At 41.6% G+C, this 17931-nt stretch overlaps 1 protein-coding gene across 2 annotated transcripts in view; it reads right to left on the reverse strand.

The window, feature by feature from the left end:
- Positions 1-17931, reverse strand: part of NGLY1 (N-glycanase 1) — a 64848-nt gene that overhangs the window by 1546 nt on the left and 45371 nt on the right. For both annotated transcript variants that reach the window (XM_007465493.1, XM_007465494.1), the window contains exons 6-10: positions 16140-16261; positions 14869-15014; positions 13117-13227; positions 11717-11881; positions 6651-6836 (exon numbers count right to left, since the gene is read on the reverse strand). In XM_007465493.1, the coding sequence (XP_007465555.1) occupies positions 6651-6836; positions 11717-11881; positions 13117-13227; positions 14869-15014; positions 16140-16261 (730 nt within the window). The remainder of the gene's footprint in view (positions 1-6650; positions 6837-11716; positions 11882-13116; positions 13228-14868; positions 15015-16139; positions 16262-17931) is intronic.

Below are 17931 nucleotides of genomic sequence, written 5' to 3' on the forward strand. Positions count from 1 at the left end.
CTGCTGAAAATGAAGAGTCTTTTTAAATGCAATTATTCCTTAATGTATCTTCTTTTCTAAGCCTGGGTTTTCAGATAAGCTTTCCTAGAGTGAGATGGGCCATATCCTCTAAATCAAGCAAATACCTCAGTCAGTGCTAAGCAACGGGAAAGGTTTACAAGGTTAAAAGTCCATGCTCCCTGCAAGCCTCTCTAAACAGGATGCTGCCCAGGCCGTCACCGTCAGTGCTGTGACCACCGTCAATGTCCTCCCTAAGACGTCCAGACTGACCGCTGCCTCCAGTCCAGCTCCCTTCACAGTTTCATCCACACTCTTCAAATGTGCTGACGTGAAAACTGAACGTCCACAGCCCTGGCCCACTCACCCAGGCTTGAACCTCTGAGAACCTGACTCTTTACTCATTTATCCCTAATGTCCAAACTCCCACAATAATCGATGCATTTCTTTGAAATAAGTCTTGAAAAAAAAAAAAAAAACGAAAAACACTTTCCTTCGGTCTTACTGCACTTAACACTTCGGTCATGACGTTACACTCATCTTTCTGCAACTGCCTAATTAATGTTTTTAACCTCCCACTGCCTCCTATGGTTTGCTGGTCTAGAACATACAGCAAGTACCTGCCTCTTGCATGACATCCAAACTCGCAGTTTTCATGGTCCTCCACAAGTGCATCCCGCGTTGAACTGCCAATACTCCGTGACCCAAATATAACTGTTTTATTTCAGGTGTGCTTGTATTATCTCACTTAACCAAATCATAAATGCTCTGGGGGCACAGGCTCTGGATTTATGGGGTTTAATAAACAGTATTTAAGTATTAGAAACTTGCGCGCGCACACACATACGTTCTTTCAGACACAGCTAATCTACTTCTCAGGGGCAAACAGCCGGCAGTACCACATGAAACACACCCGCCATGGAAATGTCCAATTCCTTACTATTCTAGTCCTCAGCCATCAAGTAAAACGTCAGTCACTGCTAGCGTGCTGTTGATATGCTATTCTGCTCGGCAACCTCTACCTAGTTTTCCTCCACGTTAAATATGCTGGCTAATTTGAGTTTTTAGAATCAGTGAGCTGGAGACAATGAAACCGTTAAACAATCACTCTCCAGGGAAGATGATTTAAAACTCCTCAGACCAGAAACACATAGAGCGCCTGCTGCTGTCCTGCACAACCACCCCAGCCGTCTGCACGGTCGCCTGCCCCACTTGGGTCCCGGGTACCTCACTCTAGCACCTCGGATGCGTGTGTGCCTTCTGCTCGCTCCCCCGGCAGCTGTGTGCATGGAGAGCCTGGGCTCAGGGCTGTAGCAAAGCTGCCAGGGAGCTGTTAGTCTCACCAACACTAAACTCCTGGGCACCTAGGGATTATCCATAATGTAATTACTCCTCCAGAGGAGAGGCTGGTAAATGGGGCTACCTGGGAAAGAAGAGCCAGACAGAGGGGTCACAGGAAGAAAGCTGGTGGGAAGAAACTGAAAGACAGCGGGCAAATATATTTATGTCTCAATACCTGTCTTCTGTGTCTTGTGTCTTTTCAGAGCTCAGTGGCTTCAAATGCCCCCCTAAAAGTGTGGGCATATAAAATACGACAGGCTCAAGTCAAGCTAACTTCAAAGTTCTAGTTTACCCCCAAGAACTGCCTTAATTATATCACGTGAGTCTGGGCCAAAATTTTTTTCTTCTTCTTAAAGCTTCTAATTTTGAGACATGACAGAAAAGTCTTACAGGTACACATGGAAAAGCAATACCTGATCATAGTAGAAAGTGAAGACAATCTAATCAGAACTGGTTTTTTGTTTGTTTTTTTTTTTTTGCGGTACGCGGGCCTCTCACTGTTGTGGCCTCTCCCGTTGTGGAGCACAGGCTCCGGACGCGCAGGCTCAGCGGCCGTGGCGTGGGGGCCCAGCCGCTCTGCGGCATGTGGGATCTTCCCGGACCGGGGCTCGAACTCGTGTCCCCTGCATCGGCAGGCGGACTCTCAACCACTGCGCCACCAGGGAAGCCCTAATTAGAACTGTTTTTAACTGTCACAGAAGGCTTATAATGGCTGTTGAACATGTCTGAAAATTGCTTTTTCTAAGACTTACATTTTTCAGTCCTGAAGGCATCAGTTTTTACAACTCTAAAACGTTAAAGGATAGGGTGGAATTCATCATTGAATTCTTAGATGCTTAAATAAAACTTTAAGCATACTGTGAGCAAATAAAAGTTCTCTTAGGCCAAAGAAACAGCGTATGGAGATAAAGCAGACCCTATTTATATTGAAAATTCATGTCATCTTTTGGACGCAACATATTCTGTCTGTAGCACTTTAACCAACTTATTTAACTCAGCATTTTTAGAGACTGTAGGATGTTACTATGGTAACTGAGCACACTATGTATACCCAGTTCCACAGTATACTATGTATACTCAGTTTGGCACTTTGAAATGTACCAAAACATCAGGATTTACATAAACCTCCAACTGTGGTCCTGTCTAGGTGTAAAACCAATAGAACCGGTAATTATAATTTATTTAGGAGAAAAAAATACTTTATAACCTCTCAAACAGGCAACTGTTTGCTCTAAAGGGGAAAAAAAGTCTTTTTGTAACTGTTGATCGTTCCGAACTTCCTGACTTACCTTCAACAAATGTTTTTGCCTGTTGGGTTTTTAAATTTGTACGTGATCCACCCTGGCCCCTCTCTGGCATCTATAGACAATGAAAGCACATCACACACAACCTGTGGGGAGGAATGAGACCAGTGCATCTGTGGCTTCAGATCTAAGTTATACTGCTTGCCATGCACCCTGCTGAAACTGGTCCTGCGGGTTGTGGCTGCGACCACTACTCTCAAGACTGTGAACAATCTGCACATCAGCTTCTTTCTGTATTTCACATTCTTGGGAAGATCTGCACTTAAAAGATTTTCTCATTACATGAGAAACATGCCAGGCTGGTTGGCCGGCTGTTATGGTTTCCTGGAGGTTCAGTTTGCACCGCACTGTTTGAAGCTGCTCTTTAGTACACACTTAAAATTCTCATTCTGCCGCGGCTGCTGAGATGAACTCTGAGTTCACGGTGCAGTCAGTCATTCCTACAGATCTCCAGCAGAGCAGCTGTATTTCAAGAAACCCTAATCGAATGCTAGTAAGCTGCTCTGGCTCATGAATCTTATTTTTGGTTATTCCAATTTTTCAACTGAGGTCCAACGTGAACACTGTCAGTTCCCACTGTATTTACATCTTTCCAGACTATGCTTCCTACTTCTTCCATCTGCAGCCTCTGGATGGCCAGTGTGATGATGGCCCTCCTTTGCCTGAACTCCTGCAAGGTTTCCTATTGCATAAGTGCAAGGTCATCAAAGTCCCTGGGGCCTGACAACCATTCACCCCTCCGGCCTTATTCCCCGCTGCTCTCCCCGCGTTCCCGACTGCTTCCTCTTCTCTGAAGGTGCGGGTGTTTCTCGCTTCTGTGCGTGTGCACACTGTTTCTCATGCCCCTCTCTGAGAAACTCCCCTCTGCCACCCCCTCGGATATCATTTCTTCTGCAAGGCTCCGGCGTGAGATGCAGCGGCTCTTCCTCGTGTATCTCACACGAGCCCACGTCCTTCCAGCGCCCACCTTGCTGACCGAAACAGCTGGTCTACGTGTCTTCCTCCTACACAGGCCTAGCTCACCTTGGGTGCGCCTTGTAACTCACCACTAGGCCCTAAGTGCCGAGCACAGAGTATGACAGGGCGCACGGCTGCCGGGGTCAATTCCTGACATCATGCCGTGCGCCCGAAAGGGCTAACGTGACTCTAGTGGCACTGAGAATGACAAAACTGCTCAAAACTGCAAAGTACTGAGGAACATCCACGGGGCACAGTCTGAATGAATAGAGCTCCTGCAGTGCTCGACGTGGCCCTCGGGTGCCGCAGAATTTATGCCGTACACACTCAAGCGCTCATTCTCACATCCACTCGTCTTTATTATTACACATTTGCTACGTATCAGGCACAATGCTAGACATGTGAATACTGACAGCACAGAAGTGAGTAGGAAAAGACAAGGTCTCTGCCCGGGCAATGTTTACAGTCCGGTAGGAGAGAGACAATCGGTTCTCACACACGTGCGTAGAATAAACTTCAGGAAGGGGAGGGGCATGATGCCACGAGTCAATACAGGGTAAAAGGAACCAGCTGGCCGGGACTGGACGGAATGAGGCTTACGCAGGTCCTAAGGGTAAGAATAAGTTAGTCCCACAGAAAGGAAAGAAACGAGGTTCCGCGGGGAGGGGGGCAGGGCAGCGCATGCAGAGAGCCAGGGGGCAGCCTGGTGGTGCAAGGCGAGGGCCAGACTCAAGAGACCGGAGCTGCTTCTCACCCTGAAAGCACTCAGTAACGAACGGGGTTCTGAAAACGTTCTCCATGCTGTAGCCAGAAAAACATCTTTAAAGGGACCAGGGCAATGCAGGGAGACTGGTCAGGAAGCCACTAACATCACTTTTATCAGGGTGTTATTACTTGCCTCCTAAAAAGGAGACTCTTGATTGAGCTTTTAATGTTCCCTTCAAATCCAGACACCACTGAACAGTGTCTTTGCTAAGGAGCAAAATTCAGAGCGTCTCCGTGCTCCCGGGAGGCTGCCACTGTGAGAGCGTAAGGTTCTGTTCTAATCACCCACAGACGGGCTGCCGGGGACCCGCCGTGACTCCAGCGTGGCGATTACTGAGTGGAATGAGCCTCTAGTTTTAGCCGAGTTAGAGAATCCCTAGCAGGGGGCGCCCTCGAACAGAACGACAGAGGTTGATTTAGGCGAAAAACTCACGTTTTAAATGGCAACATATGACTTCGGAGTGATCAGTCTCTATGGGCGCAGTTACAATTCCAGCATTCTTCATTTACTAAGAAGTACTTTAACCGGGAATGGATTCGTTCAGCTTTTTGAAAAATGGCGCCCCTCGTAAAAGCATACGAAGGCACAAACTTTGCTGCAGTCGGCTCTTGTTTCATACTTAACGGCCCTCACACCTCATTTGCCTTACGTAAAGCCTTCTCACACAACACCCCGGCTCCGGCCACGACAGTCTACTCAGAGGTCTGGAAGCGAGAGCCCTGCCCTGCACGCTCCGGCCCTGCCTCGCGAGCACCTACTCCGCTCTCCGCGCGCAGCCCCAGCGGCGCCCGCGCTGTGGCGCTCTGCCAGCCTCCCGCAGTCCCCATCGCAACGCGAGGGCGTCATTGTTACAGCGCCCCGCGTCGTGGCTGCTCACGCTTCCTGGACTGTGAGGGCCGACACCAGTGGCACCTTCACCTGCGCGTCCTCGCGGTGAGAGCCGTGCCGGGTACAACAGGTGCTCGGTGCGCGTGTGCCGATGAGCAAACGCGGGAGCAGGACGGGAGCATGCCACACACTAGCCCTGCTCCTCGGCACAGTGTCTTCTCCACCAGGCCGGTGGTCAGGGCGCGAGGTGGTCATGCCTCATCTCCAGTTCAGCACACGCTAGTCCTTGGGTAAACGCCATGTCTGTCCTCTCCTGCTTTCTGTTCAGAGCAATTCTTCAGGTAAGGATGGTTTTCCAGAAGCAGCTCATCCTCTCTCATTAGCAGAAGAGTCAATTATAGATACACATATCTTGAAGTTTTAAACTTTATCTTGTATTATATTTTATGCCCTTCCTTAACTAAAGAAGAGAATTCCTCCATCTACAATCTCAATGAGCCTACAAATCATTCTTGACTTAATACAAAAAGATGGTCAAAATAAGCACCGAGGTAAGTTTAGAACAAAAACCTATGGCGGGGTGGGGAGGGGTGGAAGAAAGCAGGGACCTTATCTTTGTATGTCCTCTGTACTCTGATTAATGGCTGGTACAGTGATAAGCATGTAGTAGATGCTCATAAACACCAGCATCTGTTTATCTGTGACTCACCTGCTAAACCTATTCACTATGTCTTACAAGTGAACAGTTTCTCACTCTTCAGGTGGCAAGTTAAAGCTGCCTATAAGTTCATTCACTCCAGTGAAACCTATCAATAATATGGTCAGACCTACTGAGGTCATGTGAGTTGCTCTGAGCTTATTTTTGGTGTGTGCCTAAGGGGGAGAGCAGTCTAAAAGCAAAGCCTCTTATTCCAGACAACAAGTAACAACAGTGTACAAGTTGGTATAATGAACTACTATCGTCCCACCATCCATTTCTCCCTTTATTTTTAGGAAACAGAATAACCAATATCGCTGCTCAATCATCCACAATCTTATGAAACAGAAGCGTGTTAGATGGTTAGCTCTTGGGACTCTGGACTAAATGGGTTACAGTCCCTAAGAGCTCGCCCGTAGCAGGCAATCAGTACACATCTATGAAGGAAGTGGATAACAGTATACTCTACGTATTGATGCAAAAACTAGTCACATGAGTTGGTTATACACTTGATTATTTTTCCCCATGGAAGAATTATATTCGGCCTCTTTGATGAAAATGGATACTTTCTTGATATAAACACACAGATTTCGAATGGACATTTCATAAACAGAGAGCAGGATCTTCTTTTACAGCTTTAAGGATTACTAAAACTAATTTTGATATCCGTTTTCACATTATGCACAGCTGAAAAATGAAGCCAATCTATATTTGTTTAAACAACGACTGAAGTTTTAAACAGCTTCATGCATTACGTTACCATGTTCCAGTCTGTTTCAACTTTTCTGAATATGGATTCCATTCTCCACACACCATTCTCCCATCCAGAAATGGTTTGGTTATTACTTGAAATGCGGACATAATGATTTTTTACTATATTATAGCAAAGGTGGAGCTGTTTAGAAATCTTCTCGTTTTCAGAGGGGATGAACAAGGTTTCTTTACTCTTAAAAAGAAAGCAGAATTAGTTTTTCAACATAATAGAAAACAGATCCATAGAGAGGTACTGCTATGGATAGTGGTTAAGAGATTCCTTCAACTTGAAAAGGAAAAACTGGTGCCATTGGAAAATCTGGAAAATATTTTACAGACTAAATATGAACAGTATGATGCTGACGTAGCACCAAACATTACTAGACAGAAAACAAGAAATATAAACTGTAGCTGACTTACACTTTTCGGATTTTGTGTCAACATGACTTCATTTCTACCACCACCATGTCTTAATTGGATGCTGCAATCCTCTCCTACAGCTGATTTCCCAGCTTTCAACTCTTAACCTCTCCACACAGTCATCAACATGATTGTTAAAAATGTAAATTGGGACACATCACTTTCTTTTTCTTTTTGGCTGCACCACGTGGCATGGGGGACCTTAGTTCCCCAACCAGGGATCGAACCCACGGCCCCTGCAGTGGAAGTGCGGAGTCTCAACCACTGGACCCCCCAGGGAAGTCCCTCACCTTCCTGCTTAACTGGCTCCACTGACCTCTCACTGCACAGGAACGCCACACCTCTACCAAGGCTACCAAGGCCCACGTGGCTTGTCCTCTGCTCCTTCTCCAACCAGATCCCACGGCACCCTTCTCTGCGGTCTCTTCACCCCCACTGTGTTACTTCTTCTTTAGTTCCTCACAAAGGCCCAGCCGCTTCCTGCCACGGGGCCGTGACACGTGCTGTTCCCTCCGTCTGGAATGCTGTTCCTTCTACTCTCCAGCTACGTGATTCTTTCTCACCCTTCAGGCCTCAGCCTAAAGCCGTTTCACCAGAGTCCTTTCCTGATGCCCGAAGAGAGGACGGTGCCTGGGAGGTATAGCTGGAAACAATCTTCCGCACATGTGAAATTGCTACAAAAACTCTTGTTTCACCAGGTAAATTTTAAAATTCCAGGCAAATTTTGCGTTCTATTACGAAGTAAATGTTTATTTTAATGTAAAACAGTCTCCTGAAATCACCGGTTGAATCTCAGGTTTGAGGAAGAGGATGTTATTTGTCCCGCGCCTGTCTGTGGCACCGACACAACGTCCCCTCCCGCTCAGATGTGAGCATAGCAGCGTGTGGTGTGCGGGGCTGGGCTGCCCTGTGCACTGCAGGCTGCTCGGCAGAATCCCTGGCCCCTCACCCACCAGATGCCAGTGGTACTGCCCCTCACAGCTGGGACCCCCAAAATGTCCCTGGACATTATAGATGTCTCCTGGAAGGCAGTCACCCACTGTTGAGAACCACTGCTCTAGTCTGTATCAACGTCTTGCTTCTAACTAATCAATTTACTAATCAATCAAGATAGTAGGTGATGCTTTCCTGTTAAACATTGGGAACTAGGTAGTACACAATGTAAAAACTTCAAATGTACAAGGATCAATAAGTAGAATATAAAACATCTTAGAGATGGAAAGAGGAAAATATTTATAAGTGTATAAACAAGAAGATAATTCCCTAGCAGAACCTGGATAAGGTTAAAAAAAAAAAAAGGCAGTTTATTATTTTTAGAAGGTGATTTTCTAACTATGAATTAGTATACTACACTTTAAAATGAGCATGTAATAATACTTCTCAATTCTTCTCTGTCAAAGATATTTCAGAGTGCTGACATAAACCAGATGGAATTAAAATATTAAAGTAGCACTGTCTACTATTTTACCAAGGATAACTAATTACCAAAGGGAAAAGAAAAATATATGTTACTGAATATATCATATTTCATAATTTCTTTAAAATATAAGATTAAGACAAAACTTCTCTTTATGAAAATATCACCAATGTTTCCTTCTTTTTCCAACCAATTTCAAGATACAGTTCCCTAATTTTTTAGGACTGACTTTTAAAACAAACATCTGTTTGTAAAGAGGAAAATGACTTTTTAAATCCACGGCCCTAATATGGTCTCCAATAATTGAGAAATTTAAAAAATGTCCATCAGGGAAAACAATCCGGGCATAGGACCCAATTCATATTTTTAAAGTTTAATCAATGTATATGCCATGCAAGAGGAAGCGCACTCATCCACAAAAAGAAAAAGAAGCGAAGACCTAAATACCCCCATTTTGAACTGAACACAGCTGTGAATTACATTAGCTCTTTTCAATTGGCTTCATTTAAATTTAGACTTGTAACTTGCACTGCATCAGCAGTGATCTGAATTATTTGTTGAAATTAGATCTTGTAATTCTATGGCTGAACCAACACTTCTAACTGCCAGCTAAAGATGATGGGATAAATTTAAAAGTAAACAAAGTTTACTAGAGATAATTCTCCCCTTCGGGACATATTCCTTTATTAGAGAAATGAGGTGTAACAATGGCAAATTTAGAAAAAGGAGATATAAAACTTTGTGTGGAACTGTTTGATACTGCTACTGTGATGGATTATTTTCCTTTCAAGCATTTTTCATTGCTTATCTTCTTAGACGTTTATATTAAATACTTTCTAGTGAGTCAACTTTAAGCTCCCTAAGAGCAAAGGACAGTCTATTGTACTTAAGGTCCATTACAAAGCATACTGCTTTAATGCTAGCCCCTAACTCTAGAAATTACATTTCCGTTGTTCATTACTTAATTTTGGGAGACTAATCAAGTGATAATATCTTCAAATAAGTTTGACTATATAATAGTACTCAGAGCAACAACACTTTCTAGCCAAAACCAGATGCAGGCAAGTATGTAATAAAAAATAAACACTTTCATCCGCTGAATTACCCAGATTCTATTATTTTTCCCACTTTATAAAGTTTTCCTAGCACTGAACGGGACTTCACAAAAGAGGATATCCAGAAGTTTAAAGAATGGGACTTCCCTGGTGGCCCAGTGGTTAAGAATCCACCTTCCAATGCAGGGGATGTGGGTTTGGTCCCTGGTCGGGGAACTAAGATCCCACATGCCGCGGGGCAACTAAGCCCGTGCGCCACGCAACTACTGAGCCTGCGCACTTCGAGAGCCTGTGTGCCGCAAACTACAGAGCCCACGTGCTCTGGAGCCCACGCGCCGCAACTAGAGAGAGAAAACCCACACGCCACAACTAGAGAAGCCCACGCGCTGCAATGGAGAGCCCACGCACCGCAACAGAAAGATCCCGCATGCGGCAACCGAAGACCTGACGCAGCCAGAAATAAAAATAAATAAATAAACGAAAGTTTAAAGAACAGACATTCAACTTCATCATTCAGCACCAAAGTGCAAATTTAAAATCGGAAAAAAAAATAGATATATATGTACATATAACTGAATCACTTTGCTGTACACCTGAAACACAATATTGTAAATCAATTATACTTCAATAAAAAATAAATTAAAAAAAACTGTTTTCCAGGAAAAATAGTAATTTCTTACTAAAAAGATAATATAATCACAATATAATACTATCACTACTATATACCACCAGAAATGCTAACATGAAAAAGACAGGCAACTATAGGCAGAGCCGTAGAAAAGTCTCATTTACTGCTGGGGAGGGTGTAAACCGGCACAGCCACTCTGGGAAACTGCTCAGTGGCATCCGCTAAAGCCAAACATCCTCACACTACCGCTGCGATCCAGCTATTCTGCTCCCGGGTAGGCACCCATCTGAAACGCATACACATTCACTGAAAACATGTCTGTGTATGTTCACAGCAGCGTAAGTTTTAAAAACCTGAAGTATAGCTGATATACAATATTGCGTTAATTTCAACTGTACAGCAAAGTGGTTCAGTTATTTCTATATATATTTTTTCAGGTTATTTTCCATTATAGGTATTACAAGATACTGGATATAGCTTTCTGTGCTCTACAGTGAACCCTTGTTGTTTATCTCTTTTATACATGGTAGTGTGCATCTCTTAATCCCATACTCCTAATTTATAACCCACCCCTCTCCCATTTGGGCAACCATAAGTCTGTTTTCTATGTCTGTGGAGTCTGCTTCTGTTTTGTAAATAGATTCATTTGTATTATGTTTTAGATTCCACATACAAGTGATATCATGTAATATTTGTCTTTGTCTGACTTACTTCACTTAGTATGATAATCTCTAGGTCCGTCCATGTTGCTGCAAATGGCATTACTTCATTCTTTCTTATGGCTGAATAGTATACCATTGTATATATGTACCACATCTTCTTTATACATTCATCTGTTGATGGACATTTAGGTTGTTTCCATGTCTTGGCTATTGTAAATAGCACAGCAGCACAATTTTAAGCCAAAATCGAGAAACAACCCAAATACCCAATAGTAATGTGGATAAATTATACTATATTCACACGGTGGAATATTATACCACAATGAGAAAATAAATGTTCTATAAACACGCAGCAACAAGTATGAATCTCACTAAATAATATGGAGACAGAAATCGTCCACAAAAGAGTACATCCTGTATGATTCCATTTACATAAAGCACAATAACAGGCAAAACTAGTCCATGATATTAGAAACCAGGAAAAAGGTCACTCTTAGGGGTGAAAGACAGTGGCTGGAAGGGAACTCAGGTCATTCAGACATCTGCTTGTCTAACTTCTTATTCTGGTTACATGTGGAACCACAATTTGTGAAAATCTGTTAAGCTGTACACTTGTAATTAATGCGTTTTCATGTACTTTAGTCATAACTGCCCTAGAAATTTATGTAAGGTAACAACAGAAAAATCCCATTTTAACTGCTTTGCTAACTCTTGTATGTAATTATACTACATCAATCTATTATTGGTTCTCTTCAAATGTTTACATTTTTTAATAATTACCCTGCAAAGTTCATTGAAAGGTCATGGCCAACCGTGTTTTCCTGTACGTAAAGGGCACAGGACAGGAAGTGGTAAAGTGAGAAGGTTATCAGGCTGTAATGAAGTAAATACCTCTGGACCCATTTCACCTCGGGCTACTCTCCACGCCAAGGACCCAGATATCCTTCCTCCAAGTTCTCCAGGCTTAGGGCTTTTGGGAGATATAAATTCAACAAGCTCCACAATGATCCTCTGGAGAAGTTCTTTTCTTCTGTTTTCTGACAAAGATATCTGCCTCTGTAATGCACGTTTAAAAAAACGTCATTAACGATTAGGGGAATGCAGAGGTCCATCTCTAAGTATGAATATAATTAAGACATTTGTATTTTAACAGGGTCTTGGAAAGAAGTAACCAACTTTGTTTTCATACATGTAATTTTGGAAAATAGAAAGGACACTGTGGAAACAAAATACTTTTACAAATTTTATGTTAAGAGATCACTGAACACCCATATCCAACTTCCCATGCCTTTTACTGGCTTAAGTTTAAAACAGAGGCAGCAGCTTCTGTTTCTGGCTGTGACAGACTAGCCTGAATCAGACCAACTGTCCTGCTGAGAAAGGGGAGGACAGCAGGGAACAAACACAAACACACACACACACACACACACACACACACACACACACACACACACCCCAACAGCTGTCTGAATGCAACACAAAGCTACAAAGGTAGCCCGACCTGAAGAAGCTAAGATCCCAAGGGAAGAAACAAACTGAGGTGAACTGAACTGCACCTTTTCTCCCTTCCAGGCATTTGCCAATCATCAAATGGCCCAAGGAGCCGAGCTCAAAACAGGAGAACATGCTGAAACACTGAATCTCAACCACTGTAAGGTGACCTGCCCTATTCTAATTGCCTGCCAGCAGCAAAATTAGTTGTTTTTTAAGTCATGAAAAATAATATGCATATATATATATATATATATATATATATATATATGTGTGTGTGTGTGTATTTGTATGAGTGTATGTATATATATATATATATATATATATATATATATATATATAGTAAAAAAAATTTCAGTACTACCAAAGGGGTATAAAATCAAAGCTGAAACTTCCCTCTTGGACCCCCCAGTCTTCTTCCCAGAAATACTCATTGTTAACAACTTCCCGTGCCTTGTTCCAGAAATTTCCCTACGTGGACAAGTGTGTGGGTAATTATATTCAAGACACAATTACTTCGAAAAATAAGGCAACGTATTTTTTATGTCAACTAGTATATATATGGAAATTCTGTTTCACTGAACTTTGAGATGTGACAATTTAAGGCAAAAAAAAACCCCCCACCTCACAATACTTAAAACAAGTCCTCAAAAATTTTAATTTAAATATTTAAATATTTTTCATTGTAAAATAAAGCTACTACTTGAAGAACTTCACTGGGTTAAAAAAAAAAATTGGCTATTCTTGATTATATAATATTTCAAACGTCCTCTGAAAAATGACAAATGCCCATCACATACCTGCTTATTAAGTGTATTAATAGTTTCTCGAAGTAACTCTTCTTTAATTTCAGTTCTTCTGGAGATTACCTCTTCATGTTTACAAGAATATCGCCAAGTGACATCAACCACCTCGAATTATAGGACACAAATATTTAACAAGATTACAACCGTCAACATTAATTTGCTAAATACCTAGAATGCATGTAATTCTTAAATAGAATTTTTAAAATGCTGTCCTTTGTTTAACATTTTAAAACCTGTGGGAAAAAAATCAAAGAGAATATGCTTTTTATTCATTTTCTAACCAGTACACTTCCAAAAAAGACTGTGATTACGAGATAAAATTTTCAGAACATTTAGCTGTTTATAACTTACCTACAAAAGCCGATTTCACAAAATTCAACAAATACACTCCATTTTTATTGTACTGAATATATAAATTATATATAAATATATTATAGAACTGATTTTTGACAAAGGTACAAGGCCAATTCAGTGGAAAAGGATAACTTTTTCAACATACGGTGCTAGAACAATTCATTATCCATATGCAAAATAATGAATTTCAATTCACACCTTGGACTATCTACAAAAATTAGCCCAAAATGGATCACAGACACAAGTGTAAAACTAAAAGTATAAAACTTCTAAAAGAAAATGTAGGAGAAAATCCTTGTGGCTCGGGCTAGGCAAACATCTCTTAGACATAACATCAAAAAGCAAGATCCACAAAAGAACAAATTGATAAACTGGACTTAATCAATTTCTTCTCTTCAAAAGTCACTGAGAGAATAAAAAGACAAGCCAGATAGGGAGAAAATCCTTGCAAAGCACATACCTGAAAAAGGACTTGTATTCAGAATATATGAAGCGCTCTCAAAACTCAAGAATAAGAAAATGAACAACCCAATTTAAAAAAAGAAAGGGCAAAGAAGAGAAACGGATGACAAACAAGCCCATAAAAAAGATGCTCAGTGCTGGTCCTCAGGGAAATGCAAATGAAACCACAATGCGACACCACCGCACGTCTCCTAAAAAGGGCTAAAATGAAAAAGTCAGGCCATACTGTTAGCAAGAATATGGAGAAACTGGGAATTCGCACATATTGCGGATGAGAATGCAAAAGAGCATCATCACTTTGGAAAACAGTTGAGCCAGTTTTTTAAAACGTTAAACAATCACCTACCATACGATTGGGTCATTCCACTAGCAGGCATTTACCAAAGAGAAAAGAAAGCATATGCCCATATAAAGACTTGTGCAGCTGTATTTGAAATAGTAAAAAAACTGCAAAGTACCCAAATGTCCATCAACAGGCAAATGGATAAACAAACCATGGTACATTCATACGATGGAATACTGCTCAGCAATAAAAAGAATAAATTATGGATACTTGCAAACACATGGAGGAACCTCAAAATAATTACGATGAGTAAAATAACCCCCCCCCATCAAAAAGAGTATATATGATTCCGTTTACATACAACTCTGGAAATACACATTAGTGTATAGTCTCAGAGAGTAGATCCGTGGTTGCCTGGAGAGGGGCAAGAAGGAGCGAGAACGAACACAAGGAAACTACTGGGATAATGGATGTGTTCACCACCTTGGCTGCAAAGGTCATCTCTCGGGCATATACAAATGACAACACTTATTAAATTGTACATTTTAAACATGTGCTGCTTATTTTATGTCAATTATACCTTCAAAGGCTGTCAAAAAAGAAAAAAAAATTTATTCTTAGAACGCATTTTTTCTCTTCCGTCCTACCTCATCTTTAGAAAATGCGATGATGTAGGACAGCTTCTTGCCCCAGCCGATCTCATAGAGGAGGGGCTTGTCACAGACGTCTTCACACGCGTCACAGTGCAGCCACCGCTGCTGAGAAGGGGAGTACACTTCTGTCCAGACGTGGTCTACACAAGTGACAGACGAAGACATGACAGAAGGAGAAAAACAAAAGCTAAGTTTATAAAACCAAGACTTCCAATAACTATATACAAACGCCTAAGATGAGAACCACACGATAATATGCAAGATTCTAAATTTTAATTAACAAGTGAGCATTTTGTGGCACACAAGACTCTAGAACATCTGCTTTAATTTCTCTTTCTCTTTTTTTAATAGGGGCAATTCTTGATGACTTTTTTTTTTTTTTACTTTTTAAATTTTCTGGCCGCGCCCTGCGGCATGTGAGATCCTAGCTCCCCAACCAGGGACCGAACCCGTGCCCCCTGCAGTGGAAGCATGGAGTCTTAACCACTGGACCGCCAAGGAAGTCCCTCTCTCTCTCTTTGAAATCCCTGCAATTGTTTTGGAAAATCTCCTTTAATACAGTCAGTTTTAGGCTTAATTAAAAATAATGTGAGCTATAACTCTGAAAAGGGCAAACACATTGAACAACAGCACGTAAACCACAGAACTAATGCACAGAGTTTGCTAATGTGAAGGAGTTAATTCCACTTTGGAACTGTAGGCCAGCAGAGGTCTAACAGAGGATGTCTGGTTACTGATGGTCTCTATTTGACTGTTAAGAGAACAATCACTATTAAGTGAAGGTTTCATTTTATCCTAAGAAAATAACAGAAACACAAGTAAAAAAATCTAAGAGGAAAAACTTTTTAACATGTGACACAAGTTATAACTAAATAAGAACAATATAAATCTCACATGCCTTTTATTATATTTTATTGTATATTAAGATTACTAAATCTTTTACACTAATCTCTACAAAAATGAAGATTTCTACAGAACATTATTACACACGTTCTTATCCATAGAGAAACAGCACTACTAAAATGTCATGATAAATTGTTAATAAAAAATGTTTATAGTGTAAAGTACCAGGCAAAATGCTAGCGGTACTAAAAACAATCCTGTGATCCCCATTAAAAAAAACCAAAAACACAAAAACGCCACGAGGCTGGGATTACTGCTATTTACAGAAGGCAAATGGAAACACAGACTGACAAGGCGGGACTGTACACCCCATCTTGAAGTCAGCAAGACCACCCTGGCCTCTGCCCACACGGCGTCCGCACCTGTGTAATCCCAGACGTAGCGGGCTTCGAAGCCCAGGGCTCTGCAGCACAGTGTGAAACAATTGGCCCACTCCCCGCACCGTCCACATCTTGTTTCCAGAAGTTTCTCGGGATTATTATACCTGGTTTAAAATAACAACAACAAAAAGCTTCGATTCATTATAGAAATCCAGCATTCTGAAGAATTTATATTACCTCTGTGCTAAACAGTAATATTTCTTAACTTCATATTCCTAAATAACAATTAAAGAGCCTAGAATATGTGAGGCATTGTGCTAGAATCCTGGGTGGAAAATGATTCAACAGTGGTACAGCCTTCAAGGAGCTTACAGTCCTGAGAGAGGGAAGGAGAGAACACAAAGCATTTAAATACACGGCAGAATGTGATACCAACCCTACGACAGGTCAGAATTAGTGTCATGGGGGAGGGGTCGGGGAGGAGGGCTTGATCCTGAACTGGGCCTTGAAGGACAGGCAGGATCTGGACAGGCAGATTCTCTAGGAAATCTGCATTAAGCATTAGTGTTACTCTAACAAGTGGTATAATTAGCTCATTGTACTTCAAAGGTAAACAACTTTAACAAATAACTCAAGAAAGATTTTAAAGCTTAGTTGAACTCAGTTTTACTTAAAATACTATTCTTCTTTCTAACAACCATTTGGATTGAAATTTTATTCTGCTGAATTACTTAAAGGTGTTTGCTAATTTGCAAGTTGTGTTCTGAAATGTGTTGGCAACATTCTTTTAAAAAGTTACTCCAGTTATAAAATTATCATAAAGCTGAAGCACATCAAAATTTGCGTATTGTGTTGAGAAGGATTTTGAGCTAATAAAGCTACTCAGGAAAAGTGCCCAGCTGAGCAGCGATGTCAGCTGTGAATGAACCGTATCTGCAATGACAAGCTCTCTGTCTTCAATCTAGTAGATGCTCTTGCTTGAGCTAAGTTAAATGAATTTACGGTTTAGGTAAGGTAGTTACTGGAAAAAGTTGCATATTAACATGAAGAAGTAACGGCAGCAGGATTAGAGCATCCTACGCCTCCATCTTCTAAACACACTCATGCCAACTCGAAAGGCTGCTTGGTCTCTGATTAATAGTGTTCATCCTCCCAGCCCTACCCAGAGAACAGCTAACAGTAAGACAAGCACACGGTTAGGAGGAAAAAGGACAACGCTCGGTACAGACACCTTTGTTAGCCTGTCTCCCTGTGCACGCACTATCAGTCTACACCCAACTGCTTAGACTTTATGAGGACAGGATTTAATCTCAGACATCTTTCATCTTCAAATCTTTGCAAAGTACCTGTGCACACATATGCTGAATGAAAAAATAACCTGCGCTTATTTTAGGTAATTATTGGACAGTGGATTCTGTTTATCTTAGACTCTGTGTATCACAGGACTGATTCCTCATTAGGGCGGAACTGAGTCCCTAAGCCCCCAAAATCAGGTATTTCAAAAACTTGATATCTTTTCTTGCCTGATGATACAACCAAACTTTACAAGTACTGTCAATTAAGAACATCTGATAAGAGACTTATAAAATAAAGGATGGAAAAAGTGAACAGAAAAGTTCCAGTTCCCTTAGTTTAAATTTAGAGATATGAGGGTAGGTTAGGTTGGTAGCAGAGGCCCCTAATTAAACTTCTATCATTCAAGATAAAATATGATGAGGGAATTTCCCTGGCAGTCCAGTGGTTAGGACTCAGTGCTTCCACTGCAGGGGGCACGGGGTCGATCCCAGGTCGGGGAACTAAGATCCCGTGTGCCACACAGAACAGACAAAAAAAA

The sequence above is a fragment of the Lipotes vexillifer genome, unplaced genomic scaffold (genome assembly GCF_000442215.2).
Source record: "Lipotes vexillifer unplaced genomic scaffold, Lipotes_vexillifer_v1.1 scaffold385, whole genome shotgun sequence".
In the NCBI taxonomy this organism is placed as follows: Eukaryota; Metazoa; Chordata; class Mammalia; order Artiodactyla; family Lipotidae; genus Lipotes; species Lipotes vexillifer.